At 45.3% G+C, this 13,323-nt stretch overlaps 6 protein-coding genes across 6 annotated transcripts; 3 read left to right on the plus strand and 3 right to left on the minus strand.

Annotated features, from left to right (window-relative positions):
* Nucleotides 1-113: 113 nt before the first annotated feature.
* On the plus strand, nt 114-1,469 carry P175DRAFT_077179 (elongator complex protein 4). The gene is made up of 2 exons (XM_040901092.1): nt 114-614; nt 674-1,469. The coding sequence occupies exons 1-2, from the start codon at nt 146-148 to the stop codon at nt 1,390-1,392; spliced, it is 1,188 nt and encodes a 395-aa protein (XP_040756768.1). The 5' UTR covers nt 114-145; the 3' UTR covers nt 1,393-1,469.
* On the minus strand, nt 1,441-1,626 carry P175DRAFT_0426628 (uncharacterized protein; the record flags this gene model as incomplete). The annotated part of the gene is made up of 1 exon (XM_040893188.1): nt 1,441-1,626. A coding segment is annotated over one exon (186 nt), but the record flags the coding sequence as incomplete, so codon positions are not given.
* Nucleotides 1,627-2,339: 713 nt separating this feature from the next.
* Nucleotides 2,340-3,269, plus strand: P175DRAFT_0506841 (tRNA splicing endonuclease subunit SEN34; the record flags this gene model as incomplete). The annotated part of the gene is made up of 1 exon (XM_040898225.1): nt 2,340-3,269. One exon carries the CDS (start codon nt 2,340-2,342, stop codon nt 3,267-3,269), a length of 930 nt encoding a protein of 309 aa, XP_040756770.1.
* A 282-nt stretch (nt 3,270-3,551) lies between these two features.
* Nucleotides 3,552-4,962, minus strand: P175DRAFT_0472623 (RNase P/RNase MRP complex subunit). Its single transcript, XM_040895134.1, has 2 exons — nt 4,320-4,962; nt 3,552-4,257 (listed from the first exon to the last, which is right to left on the minus strand). Exons 1-2 carry the CDS (start codon nt 4,864-4,866, stop codon nt 4,049-4,051), a joined length of 756 nt encoding a protein of 251 aa, XP_040756771.1. The 5' UTR covers nt 4,867-4,962; the 3' UTR covers nt 3,552-4,048.
* Nucleotides 4,963-6,771: 1,809 nt separating this feature from the next.
* Nucleotides 6,772-9,731, plus strand: P175DRAFT_0429753 (putative nucleosome remodeling complex ATPase subunit (Snf2h); the record flags this gene model as incomplete). The annotated part of the gene is made up of 5 exons (XM_040893383.1): nt 6,772-7,178; nt 7,233-7,724; nt 7,798-8,254; nt 8,301-9,290; nt 9,336-9,731. 5 exons carry the CDS (start codon nt 6,772-6,774, stop codon nt 9,729-9,731), a joined length of 2,742 nt encoding a protein of 913 aa, XP_040756772.1.
* Nucleotides 9,732-11,077: 1,346 nt separating this feature from the next.
* On the minus strand, nt 11,078-11,927 carry P175DRAFT_077310 (uncharacterized protein). The gene has a single exon (XM_040901093.1). It carries the CDS (start codon nt 11,778-11,780, stop codon nt 11,289-11,291), a length of 492 nt encoding a protein of 163 aa, XP_040756773.1. The 5' UTR covers nt 11,781-11,927; the 3' UTR covers nt 11,078-11,288.
* Between the last annotated feature and the right edge of the window lie 1,396 nt (nt 11,928-13,323).

Genomic DNA, 13,323 nt, shown 5'->3' on the forward strand with positions numbered 1-13,323 from the left:
AGGAGAGCTTTTTTTTTGCTTGGCTTTTAGCGCACCACCGCCGCCGCTTTTACTTCCGGAAGCTGCCCCGCAACAAATCTTCCAAAAAAAAAAAAAGGGTATTTCATTTTAACGCCAACCTCATGATCCCATCACTATAGACACAATGTCTTTTCGCAAGAGAAATCTAGGCTTGTCAACAGGCGATCGTACATCCGTACCCATTTCCCCTGCGCAGACGCAATCGGCTGCACTTCCACCACCTGCGACACCCGGAGTGCGTCCCTCGCCCGATGATGGACGGCCAACAACATCAACTGGTTCACCATCGCTTGACAATCTTTTAGCCGGTCATGGTGGGCTACCTCTTGGGAAAATTCTTTTGGTAGAGGAAAATGGGACTACTGATTTTGCGGGTGCATTGCTACGATACTATGCTGCCGAAGGTGTTGTGCAGGACCAGAAGATTCACGTCATTGGAATGCCCGAACAATGGGGAAGAAGTCTGCCAGGCTTGATAGGCCCTGCGGATGCTGCAGATGAAAAATCAGATAAGCGAAAGAGTGAGCGGATGAAGATTGCTTGGCGATATGAGCGTCTAGGTGAATTTGGTGCCGGAGTGGCAGGATCAAGAGGTAGGTTACGCACTGCAGATGCAGATTTGCTTTACTTGATTTCGTATTAACAAGTTCAGTTCCTGCAACGGCCCCGGGGGATCAAAGTACATCTACTACAGATGGTAGCTCGCCCAAGCAAGCCGCCTTTTGTCATGCGTTCGACCTCACAAAGCGTCTCACTCATCCCTCTATAAGCAACATCTCATATATACCCATCATGCCCTCCAATGAGCCCGTCCTTATCTCAGTACAGAAGAGACTCCAGTCTGCCATTGCCGCAAGTCCACCGAATACAGTCCACCGAATCGTAATCCCTTCCTTGCTTAATCCCACGCTCTATCCAGCTGAAGTCAGCCAACCGGAAAATATCCTACCCTTCCTTCATTCCCTAAGAGGGTTGTTGAGCTCGCCTACAGCTCGCGTCACCGCCATGATCACATTACCGCTCTCTCTCTTTCCCCGGTCGTCGGGGCTCGTGCGATGGATTGAAATTTTAAGCGATGGTGTTATCGAACTATGCCCTTTTCCACATTCATCAGACGCGCTGTCCACGTCAGGCGCTGCTACATCCCATGAGGAACCGCCACAAGGCATGCTAAAGACCCATAAGCTTCCGGTGCTGCACGAGCGCGGTGGTGGAAGCGACCAGAATGTTGGACAGGATTGGGCGTTCACACTCAGCAGGAAGAGATTTGAGATCAAACCTTTCAGTTTACCGCCAGCTGAAGGTGATAAAGAAGCACAGGATAAGGCGCGTTCGGATGGAATGCCGAGGAAGGCCGACCTTGAATTCTAATCGATATTGTTGTTGTCTCAGATAAGACAGCGCATCAAAGATCCTCCATTATTCTTCATGGTCGGATTCTACCAGCATATTGTCCAGTTCGATTTGCTCGGACATGGCGGGGCCAGTATTGACCATAGTACGAAGGTACTGCCTTCCATAGTAGTCACGCCCCGATCCCCGTGAGATTCCAGTGAACCAAGAACGGACGTGACCTCCTAAGCAGGATGAGAAAGCTAGCCATGCTTTGAAGTGTTAATAACGATAAAATTGAAGCGAGGACAAGATAGGTGAGGTGGTACAAACCTATGAATAGTATAAGAGGCGCAAAAAACACCAGAAACAGCAGAAGAAAAAAATTCATAGCGAAGAGACTCGACAGTTACCACCTCAAGGCACCCAAGCTCCCTTCAATAATAGTTGTGCCGATTCTGCTCTGCACTAGGTAACTAATTTCAAGCATCTCTGGGAGCCGAAGGGAACCGGATTGCGGTTTGGGTCTATCCAGATTGCCGGAGTGAGCTCCCTGAATTAGGAAAAGCTTCGCCCCACTTTTTTTTCTTCCCAGTTTTTAAGAACGCTCTTCGCACCAAATTTCTCTCTTATTTTCTTCCACTCCCACAAAACTTTGAGAATCACTCTCATTCTGTTAAAAAAGAAGTGGGCTTGCTGGACAAACTCAAGAAGGATTTTTTTCTATTATGTTTCCTGTCTCTAATGGTAAGTCTCACGAACTGTCTCCGATACCCTCAAAGATCAAATGATTATATAACTACATAATCTGTCAATCCCCTGAAGCTCGCTTTATAAATCTCATTAAAAGAGCATATGTGATTGAGAAACGTATTGAAAAATGACTTGATCTTTTCATGCAAACTTTGAATCAGCATCCCATTGTTGTGCCCAGCGCTAACATTGCGTCAATCGCAGTAGTGAATATTTGATCAATCTCATCGAAAATGGACTCCGAACCCAATTTGCCTATCCCAGTATCGTATATTGAGGGTAATTATTTTATCTTCTCTGTCGATGCGGCTACATATCTGAGACGCGAGCACAACATATCTGGTGTCCTGGTTGGAACCCTGCCCCAGGTACCGCAGCAAAATGTCTTCATGGGCTTGCCATTACAGCTGATGCCCGAAGAGGCAAGGCTCCTAGTGGAAAAAGGCGTAGCTTGCATTGTAGATGAGGTAAATTTTCAAAAGCAAGGAATGCAGTCTCTAATGGAGGAAGACCGCAAACAGTATCTCAAAGAAATAGAATCCCAGGGTATCGAAACTATGCAGCTGCAATATCGCCGGAAGGAGCGGCAAAGAGAAGAGGCCTTAAAGAAAATAGATGAAAAGAAGGCCGCAAAGGCAAAGAAAATGAAGCAGAAGGAGCAGGCTACCGACGCTCCCCAAGGCGATCCAGTCACGTCTCTCTTTGAAGACAGCCAACCATCCACACCTAGTCGAATATCTTCTCGACGTACATCTACTTTAGCTGCGGTCGATAGCATCATGGGGATCACTCCTGCAGTATCTCATCCACCTCTTCCCGAACAGCCGCCTACTGAACACCTACTACCTATCCCTGAAGTGCCTTCCTCGTACCCGCTCTTCGCCCACCTCCATTCTAAGGGCTACTTTCTATCCCCGGGACTTCGATTCGGTTGCCAGTATCTTGCATATCCCGGTGATTCCCTGCGATTCCATTCCCACTTCCTAGTCGTTTCTGCCGAGTGGGATGAGGAAATGGACTTGATGAAGATTATTGCTGGAGGCCGACTGGGGACCGGTGTAAAGAAAGGCTTCCTCATCGGAGGAGCTGACAAAAGGGCTAAGAAGGCCCCCGATACCAACGACAATGTCAGAACTTTCAGTATCGAATGGGCGGGCATGTGATCGTCAGTCTCACTGACCTTTCCCCATCTCCCATGTTATTTCGCCAAAGGGAACAACACGCGCAAAAGGGATATATGTCTTTCATAGGCCATTATTATACCCCTTGCAATCGCTCTCCTCATCCTACGAGCTACACTTCGATGAAGTTGTCTAGCAGCAATGCCTCCGAAGTACCGGCTTTGCGGCGCCGCGGGATTTGAAAATACTCCTCTTTAAACAACTATGCACAGGATTTCTAGTGCAATGTGTTTTATTGCCTAATTTTGAGAATGAATTTACAAGCCAGGTAACTTCAGGATATATGAATAATGGTATCAGCAGTATTGAACAAATTCAAGCAGCGGACGTTCACAACCGTGCAGACCTGCATAGCAGACAAATTAAAAATTCAATATACCCTTCCCTAGTCCATATTGAGTGTAAGTCTGTATTACATCCGTAGTTTGGAGAAAGCACCGTAGCGCTCTTTTTGGCATCAAAAGCTCTGAACACAGCCCGTTAATTATGTCAGGGGTATGGAAGAATCAATTCAACGCCTGGTGTTACTTCTCGAAGCTAACGATGGACTTCCATTGACTGAGTCCGATTCGTTTTCGGGCAGGAAAACATATGCATGTTGCTCGCAGTAGCCTTGGTTCATACGAGGCGACGGGAATAATTCCTGAAGTCGAGGGTAGTCTGCATCACAGACAAAAGTTTCATATCCCTAGAAGCAGGCGTAGAGGAGGGTCTTTAGTCGTATCGTCGGACCTCAATTGAGGCAGGTCGAGAGTATGGCCTTATAGATAGTATACGTTGCGCCATTTAAATTTCTTATTGGCTCTATCGACTGGCCGATGTCGAAATTGACTCCCATGAAGTTCAAAGGTGAGTTTCTCGCTGTTGGTATCGTCATTCCCATCATCTCCAGAGTTGTTATTGCCTTCTGTGTCTTGGGATTTCGGTAAGGGAATATAAAAACGAAAAATCGTCTGTTCTTTCGGGATAGCTAGAACAGCTCGCGTCAGTTTCAGGGCCCGTAACCAAAGCAAGATCCCCCCCAAAACTTACTTTTCACTTCATCCTTCTCCGTCACAATCATAAGCGTAAACTTGGTATCCCTTACCACAATCCCCTTCAAACCCACCCTCCCTGCACACCGACTCCTAACAACCTCTACCTCCGCGCCATGGAAATCCGCACTGACCAATTTACTCCCATGCGACTGGGCCGTGATCAACGCGCCATTGCCACTACCAGCATGTTGCGGCCTCCTACCAGCTCCAAGATCCAGAATATCTTGCATATACGCCACCCACATCTGATTCAGTTCCTTAAAAACCGCATACTTGCACTCCTCCTTGGGAAGAGTATAGAGACCCGACTCGCGCTTCTCCCGCGCAGAGAGCGGCTTCGGCTTCTGTTTGCGGAGGTAGTACTCTTTCTTTCGGAGACGTTGGAGGCGACGCCGCGAGCGCTTGTCTTCGGGCGTTGGGGAGGTGGGACGTAGATAGAGGGGTTTCTGCTTTATGCGCTCTGTGAAGAGCTGCTCGGTTGTTTCGGGGGAGTGCGCGCGGCCGAGCAGTTCGCGACCGATGTGAGGTTTTGATGCAGCCATTTTCTTTAGATTTTATACGACGTAAATATAAGGGGTGCAAGCGCGCTAAGAAACGTATTGTATGGCTGTTAGTTGCTGAGGGAGCGTGGTGTAGTTGGTTGCAGTTGGGGTGACGAAATTCCGCGGAGGAAATTTAAGCTCTGAATCGGGAAGGATTTTGGCCTCCTCTTCTGCCCTAACTAACCACTATGTAGTTAAGTAGGTCTAAAGATATCCGAACGAAGTATATAAAATGAATTATATTAAAATCATTTAATTACTTCAGCTACATTCAATAAGTAGTGCTAATTGTTCTTTTCCTGGAAATAAGTTATTTGAGTCACCCACTGTAACCTATATATATACTAGCCTTAAATCCTCGCTATGCTTGGTGGCTTGCATATTAGTATGATAGCTACTATATTAATGTAAGTATGGAAGTTAGAATTAAAATAGGTATTAAAGTAGATATTAAAGGAGGTATTAGCAGGGAATAAAGCAGGTATTGAAGCAGGTATTAGCAGGCATTCAAGTAGGTATTCAAGTACTCATTCAAGTAGGCATTCAAGTAGGTATTCAAGTAGGTATTAGCAGGTATTAAAGCAGGCATTCAAGTAGGCATTTAAATAGGTATTAGCATGGTAATAGCTTATAAAAGTAGATAATATAGAAATCTCTATAGCTAACAGGTTAACTAACATCCCCAGGTTCTATAGCACGGAAAAGATGGCCCTGCGGGCCATAGTTCTTCCGAACCGCCAGTGCGCGTAGAACTCAGCACGGTGTACAGGTCATACCACGGGTGTTTGAGGGGGACTTTCATATATTATTAAATATATTAAATATATATATTTCGATGCTCCGAGTCTCTTGACAAGGGCAGATCTAAACGCAAAGGTACTGAATATAAAAGGAGGCTGTTTAAATATAGAAATTCTCAGATACTTGAAACTATAGTACCCTTCAACATTCAGATAATTTTCAGTCTCAAAGCATCACTCTGGGAGGTCCTCTATTTCTACGCTTCAGTTTCTCCTATCTTCTTATAGCGTGGCCGCTTCCGGTATACCCTAGTGGAGGGCCCTATGAAAATTATTTATATACTAGTCTCTCTATGGATAAATGTTTGCCAGCTCTAACTGGGTTTTCGTGTCCTAAGAAGCTTGAGGCTTTGATATGAATGTTTTATGATTGTCAGCTGCATCGAAAAGGTACTCCTCAGTTACCCGCTTTAACTCAAATACGACAGATGTATGTATATCCGGAGTATGGGATATAGACACATGGACAAGGGGCTAATTTGCCAAAAATCCTCAGAAACGATCCACCAAAGCCAATAAATACGGCGGGGACAGAGATGCTAAGCTGAAGAATCAGGGTGTAATCATATATTCTTTATTTTTCTCATTCAATGCCCATGGTATCAATATTTGACTCAACTAGGGCTCAGCTCAAAGGGAGATACTATTGCACGTGAGAAGACAGTGAATACTTTGGGGGCTACATAAAATCCCACCATCCTTTGTTTACCTCATCTCTATATCAACCTTCTTCATCTTTCTCCTCTCGCTCCCCGTTGATCTCAATTATAGTCCTATTTAAGGGCAAACATCACAATGGGGACCCTTGTTTTCTTCATTTCTGCCGAACTCGACAAATACCTACCTATCCTTACGGACTCATTCACCCCCACCCCTTTACATGTCCCTCACAACGTTTCAGAACTACCATACCTCGGTGTTCATTTGTGTTTATTACGTGCTTTTGGCAACACATATAGTTGGGACAGTGTTTTATATCCAAGTGAGCTGTGTTTAGAGATGGCATAAAGTGTTAGTGCTCTATTACAAGCTCTCAACTTGATCTCCTGACTCGATCTTACGTTTATCACCAAACTCCACAACTTCATACACACTACTAATCAAAATGGATCTTCGTATTCTCATAGACCCTGACGAGAACAGCGATTCTGGTTTGAGCAGCCCCTGCTCATGGATCAGTACGCCTCCTAGCTCTCCACAAAGGGCCGAGTCAATCGTGACAACTCCTGGAAACTCTCATCATGAATCTCCCAAGAGAAACCTCAGTGAAACTCAAATAGAGCGACTTTCTCTAAGTATTCGAACAAAACCTCACCAGAATGCGAATCTTCAAACAGAAGACGACAGACTTGCAGAAATCAAACGACGAAGAAATGTCTTCTTTGCTTCTGTTAGACATGTCCTTCTTCAGCTCCTAGGGAACACTACCTTTTTTGATCAATTGGACAATTCAAGCCAATTTGCTACTGCCAAGGCTTGTCCTTATAAAGCACTAGCAGCTCAACCTAGAGGGTATGAAGAAAACTTAGACTCATAACTCGGTGGCCTAACTCGTCTGCTATTTAGAATTCGGGGTATTTTGAAGCCGTATCAGCTTGAAGGAGTGTCCTGGCTGCTCTGCCTCAGAAATAACGGTATTGGCGGAATCCTGGCCGATGACATGGGTCTAGGAAAGACACTACAGACAATTTCTCTCTTTCAATATCTGTCAGAGAATGAGGCTATTAGGAGCCACAGATTTTTGGTAGTATGCCCTTTGAGCGTGATTGACACCTGGATTTCAGAAGTTTCGAAGTGGACTACTGGCCTGACTGCCCTTTCTTACCACGGAAACACCGAGGAGCGCCAGAGAATACGGAAGCGCTTCTCAAGCAAAGAGAGCCATGTTGACATTTTAGTCACATCGTACGAAACACTACATACTGACATATCATGGCTTCGAAGAATGGTATGGAGCTACGTAGCCCTAGATGAAGGGCATCGTATCAAGAATGTTCAGTCCAAAAGAGCTCGCAACATTCATAAAATTAGATCGGAGTACAAGCTAGTGCTCACAGGGTACGTACATGCCTGTCTAGACTGTCAGTCCATCGTATCTTTTGCAGTGTTACTAACATTACTTATGTTTAAGAACGCCAGTACAAAACAACCTCACCGAGCTGTGGTCTATCCTGCATTGGCTTTATCCAGATGTTTTTGTACCTCAAACTATGGATCTATTTGAAGATGCATTCTCCTTGAATGAAGGAAAATTTGACACCAAATTTCTGGATCATACAAAGCAGTTCTTGAAACACATTATGCTCCGAAGGACTAAGGAATCTCGGGAAATTAGCCTCAACATTCCACCCAAGGAGGAGACCATCCTATCCGTGCCACTGACGGATCTGCAGCTTTCCTGGTATTGGAAGATACTTACTGGAGTCGACAAGTCACTTATTGTGGACGATTCCACAGATCCCCAGTCACAGCCCACAATCAGCCCCCCAGGATTTATCGACCTTACCACGGGTGAGTGGGAAACAGACGGCCTTGGTGTGAAAAAGAGAAGCAGGATCACTACAAATATACTAATGGAATTACGCAAGGTATGGCTTCTATTGTCAATTGCATGACTTTATTCTCACCTTTTAGTGTTCCATACATCCGTATCTTCTAGAAGACGCTTTTCCCGCGAACTACGAACTTGGACACCACATAATTGAAAATTCAGGAAAATTCATCGTGCTACAGAAGATGATCCGTCAATTTGTTATAGTAGAGAGGAAGAAGGTTATCGTCTTTTCCGGATTTGATCGAGCGCTGAGTCTCTGCGAAGACCTTCTTGAGCTTGAAAAAGCCAAAATGCAATTCAAGCATGTCCGTCTGGACGGGAGTACGCCCAGTGCCTGGCGCAATCTCTCAGTGTTTTTGTTTCAGAATAACCCAAGTTACATGGTTTTCCTGCTGTCAATCAGAGCGGGGGGTGAAGGGCTCAACCTTGTGAGCGCCTCGACGGTCATTTTCCTAGATGAAGACTGGAATCCCCAGGTGATGAAACAGGCTGAGTCGAGAGTTCATCGTCTCGGCCAGACAACACCGGTTAACGTCTTTCGTCTTCATGCTAAAGGAACGGTCGAAGAGCAAATGCGGCATCGCTTGTCAAAAAAGGCCTATCTGGCTGCAAAGGTTGTGGACGATGCTCAAAGCATTGGTGCTTATACTCCTGTCAAGATGCAATTTCCACAAAACATCTCGTTGGTCCCTAGCTCTGACATCGTTTCTGATGACCTGGACTTCGGAACGCTTGGTGATTCAGACCTCGACATTATCTTACGTTCGTGTGCGATTGACCAAGCGGCTATACCAGAAATATCACAATCTGAGCAGAATGCCTGGCTCGCACGCTCTGAACGTGTCAAGACGGATATCTTCAATGGTGAGAAGGTTGACACTAGTACCAGGTCATACTCAACCTACCAAGAAACTATTCTTGATGTTTCCAAGGCAGATAGACGAATTGGAAAATCGAGGACAGTCATAATTGATGGATATGAGGTTGCTAAAGAAAACATCGAAAGGAGGCCAGTGCTCGTAAGTTCGAAACCTGAGGTCGATAAGAGGAATACCATGGTCCACCAGACAGTAAGTTTCTAGTCCTTAAAGTGAACTGTAGCTAACAACTTATAGACCTGCTTCATTTGTAAGGGATCCAGTCCCAACAAATGCGAAATTTGTCCACGTGCTTTTCACATTCAATGTCTTGGGGCGAATCAGGTCCGGCATTCAATGAAGGCTGGCCACATATTATGTCCCCACCATCAGTGCTATCAATGTGGAAAATCAGCTTCTATGGCTGGACAGCTTCTTTTCAGTTGTCTGGACTGTGAATTTGCATTCTGTGAGAAATGTCTCGACTGGGATCGTACAATCTTTGTTGGCGAGAACCTTGTGGCAGAAGCACTAGGATACTCGCCTAGGAACGCATTCTTCGTCAAGTGTTTTTTCTGCACGACCGAGTTACGGAAACACCGCATTGAGCTGAGTTCGCCCAGCCATAGGAAGCGCACAAGACGTATTTGTTGATTTCAGAGAAAGCATGAGTCAGTCACCTGGGGAGCAGCATATTTGATGATTAAAGTCACTGCGATTCGGTGCGATACATGAAATAGGGATGATGATTATGATGGACCTGAATTTGGCTTCGTCCTCTTTTCTTCTACCTCGAGGATCCTAGGTAGCCCTAGACAGGGCCTGCACCGCCACGTACCTCGTGTCGACTGCTTTCTTGGTGGCTGGCGAGATATCTGAAGAATCCTTATTTTATACATGGGCTCTAGGTAAAAATGCAAAGTCCATAAAGAGATATTGCATAGACATCGTAGGAAATCCTATCGATCCATTTAGACCAGGCGAGATTAGAATAATCGGCGACCTGAATGTGATTCTCTACTAGTACCTAGGTAATCTAATTAGGTACCTTTTAGCTTCTACATCTGTGAACTCATGCCGTTGCAAAGCTAACACCTTAGGATCTACTATCTGCTTTTCTACCTCATTATTAGCATGTCGACTCCACGACTATCCCTCTTTGATCTACACTGCCATGTTCTCTGGGGAAAAGAATATAGTCTCGGGAACTGTTTACCGTGGTAAGCTACTCTCCCGAGGGCTATCTATCTCCTGGTCAGTCAAATCAGTCGTCGTGTGAGGCTGTGGCTATGGCTAAACAGGAATGTGAGTTTTTGTGTTTAGTCGGACGGGTCTTCCAGGTAACCAGACAGGTAGCTTTGTCATTGCGTGGATTGGCATAGCATTAGGACTTTTCCACAGCATCGTAATAGTTCCTTCCCTCTACGAAAGACTCGCATAGCCGTCTACGAATCATCGTACGTCCGCATCAAATAGTGAGTTAAAATGACATGCTGACTACATCTACATCCCAAGGGAACAGTAACTAACTAACTAACTAACTAACTAACTAGTAGATGTACACATCCAGCCCGGTGGATCTCAGCGTCGCCACTTTTATCCTACCGGGCCAAGAGCATGATTCTGATTCTATACCGAGCTGAACCAACAGGCAAATATACCTGACTTCGTACAACCCCCAGCCGCGTCCATCAACAAGTAATAGAATCCGGTAGTCCCAGCTTCCTACCGTATTTGTGACTAGATTCCTTACCAATTCCATAGACAAGTTAACTACGAAGGCAGCCATGTACCACGAACCAGGCAAGCCCTTGCTCGCTTCCCGTCCTGGTTCTCTGCAGACTTAAAGCAGAAACAATGCGCTATTGATGTAGGGGGGCAGTCGGGTAAAATCCTATTCGATCCCGTTTTATCGGGATACAGGCATACAGGCATACAGGCATACAGGCATACAGGCATACAGGCATACAGGCATACAGGCATACAGGCATACAGGCATACAGGTATACAGAGCACTTTCGGTGCAGAATTAAAGCATGCTTTTTTTTTTTTCCTTTTCTTGTTTGTGCCCGGAGATATTCGGATCATGTGTAGAGTATAGTATAGTATCATAGGCACGATATATTCTCTTGTGGAGGCTTTATCCCTATGAGAATAGCAAGACTATTTATTCGCTCTTCTGCAAGAGAAAGAATTACCTATCCTACCAGGCTACCGGCTCCCAGTAGGCCTTAACCGATTAAGCGGATCATAAGGTCGCCATGAATCGGCTGCATTTTTGTCAGTGGTGTGGTGCGGTGGGGTGGTGCGGTGTGGTGTAACTTTCGGAGGGTAAGGATCAATAAGAAGACTTCGGTTGCGCGTTGATGCCGTAAAGTGGATAGACAGTAAGACATATGGATATGGATGGCGTACTCCAGACGACCCGGATAATGCTATATAGGTATGTACCAACATTAGCGCACTCCGTAATAGCGGCAAGGAAAGATAAATCGGCCTTGGTGAGTGAGCGAGGCTATCGTGGACGCTCCGGTGGATGGTTGTATGTATGTTCCTTGGTATGTACACTTGGTCTGTTATCATGGTATGAATATTGGGTAGGGATGCGGTCCGAACCGTGGATGTTTCCATGGTACTCGACCTTACTCGTATAAGTCTCAGATGAGTTGAACAAACGCCAAAGGACTGACACCTGGTTGACATAAATAGTTTATGCTAAATTATAGTGCAAATTACTAGATTTTATCCATAAATCCGAAGAAAAAAGGAAGCTCCACCTTCGGGTCCCGACTCCCATATTATTAAAATCTCCATCAGACTTAGACTGGAATAGAATGTTTCTACAAAGTAAGTCTAGACCACTCCGTACTCTACTCTCGGGCTAATCTCAGTTTCTTCAACTAGCCACGATAATCTACAAGGGATTCCCAATGCAGTAGGAGAGACGTTTCCCGACCATGCGGAATGAAATCAACAAATCCACTGGAGTGTCGACTAGGAATTACTGGCATATACAGTACAGTCTTATTAACAGCACATGAAATCCCTGGCCCCTGAAATTTGGGGTGGAGGAACGATCCTTCATCCTTCATCCTTCCTCCTTCATTCCCAGAATGAGACTCGGCCTCTAATGGGATCCAATTATGTATCTATCAGCCATATAATTTCCTAGAGTTCAGCGGGCCCTTTCTTAGGTCCAGCCAGACAGGACGTAAGTGTAGTACTCCGTAGGAGAAACTAGAAAGTGAAAATCGGGCCTGGGCCGTTAGAAGCTTATAAAAGTTAACCAGATTTGCACAGGGATACTCAGCCCAGCCGATCCAGATAAAGTAGGTATCCCCCCCTAACTGAGTAATCAGTAATCTCCATAACTAACTAACTATTACAGAAGATGGTGACTCCAAGACGATGTTGGCTAGGCGGGTATTGTGGGATTTATGACTCAGACTCGCTGGTGTTACGCCAGCCCACCAACACCAACTCTACTAGAGAGTAGAGATCAGTAGAGGCTCTCTCCACTTTATGGAAATGAAGAGGAGGCGCTATCCCGATTTAGTAGGAGTCGAAGTCAGAATCAGGAGAGAAGAGACTGTTCTGTGGTCAATGCCAGTTGAGTTTCATCTTCGCTAGGCACATCACTTTGAACGGTACGATGTCTGTAGTACTAGCCCTGAAAGAGAGTGACGTCCGAATGTCTCGTACCTTAGACCTACGCCTAAATACTGAAAGTCGGAACGTCTGCAGTGTGGTATTATAGTGTAGGAGTGTGTCTACTTCCTGAAGAAGTAGGAGTCGCTAGGGTCGGGTATCTTTGTGTATACTCCGTATATCAAGGGCAATAGTCCGTTCAATAGCATAAAACAGACAACACATCCTCGACCGTGTTCGAATGGGACATACTCCGTACTAACTAACGTTTTGAACATGCAATGACAAGTCACCCCTTCCCCATCCAGCAGTAGTAGTAGTAGTAGTAGTAGTAGTACTATCCTGTGGGAATGGGTCAACTCCGTTCCAAATCTGAAAGTGTACTCCGTACTCTACAATAATAGTACAGAGTACTTACGCACAGACAGGCTGTATCCACAATCATTCAAGTCTAGACTAATACTATACAACTCATAATAATCAGGTAGTCCATGCATACATACCCGTAGGCTACGTACAAGTTCCCCACGGCTTTGGTTTCGCACCCGAAACATAACCTTAATAAGGTCAACATAAACAACCTGATCTTTTTTAGCGC

This window comes from Aspergillus ochraceoroseus (assembly GCF_002846915.1).
Source record: "Aspergillus ochraceoroseus IBT 24754 chromosome Unknown P175scaffold_1, whole genome shotgun sequence".
NCBI classification, from domain to species: Eukaryota; Fungi; Ascomycota; class Eurotiomycetes; order Eurotiales; family Aspergillaceae; genus Aspergillus; species Aspergillus ochraceoroseus.

What these genes read in the sequence shown, in the direction of transcription:
- P175DRAFT_077179 (XM_040901092.1), top strand. Translation starts at nt 146, where the DNA reads ATGTCTTTTCGCAAGAGAAATCTAGGCTTGTCAACAGGCGATCGTACA. An exon ending in CGGAGTGGCAGGATCAAGAG is followed by an intron (nt 615 to 673) that starts GTAGGTTACGCA and finishes TAACAAGTTCAG; the next exon opens with TTCCTGCAACGGCCCCGGGG.
- P175DRAFT_0472623 (XM_040895134.1), bottom strand. Translation starts at nt 4,866, where the DNA reads ATGGCTGCATCAAAACCTCACATCGGTCGCGAACTGCTCGGCCGCGCG. An exon ending in GGAGAAGGATGAAGTGAAAA is followed by an intron (nt 4,258 to 4,319) that starts GTAAGTTTTGGG and finishes GAGCTGTTCTAG; the next exon opens with CTATCCCGAAAGAACAGACG.
- P175DRAFT_077310 (XM_040901093.1), bottom strand. Translation starts at nt 11,780, where the DNA reads ATGTCAACCAGGTGTCAGTCCTTTGGCGTTTGTTCAACTCATCTGAGA.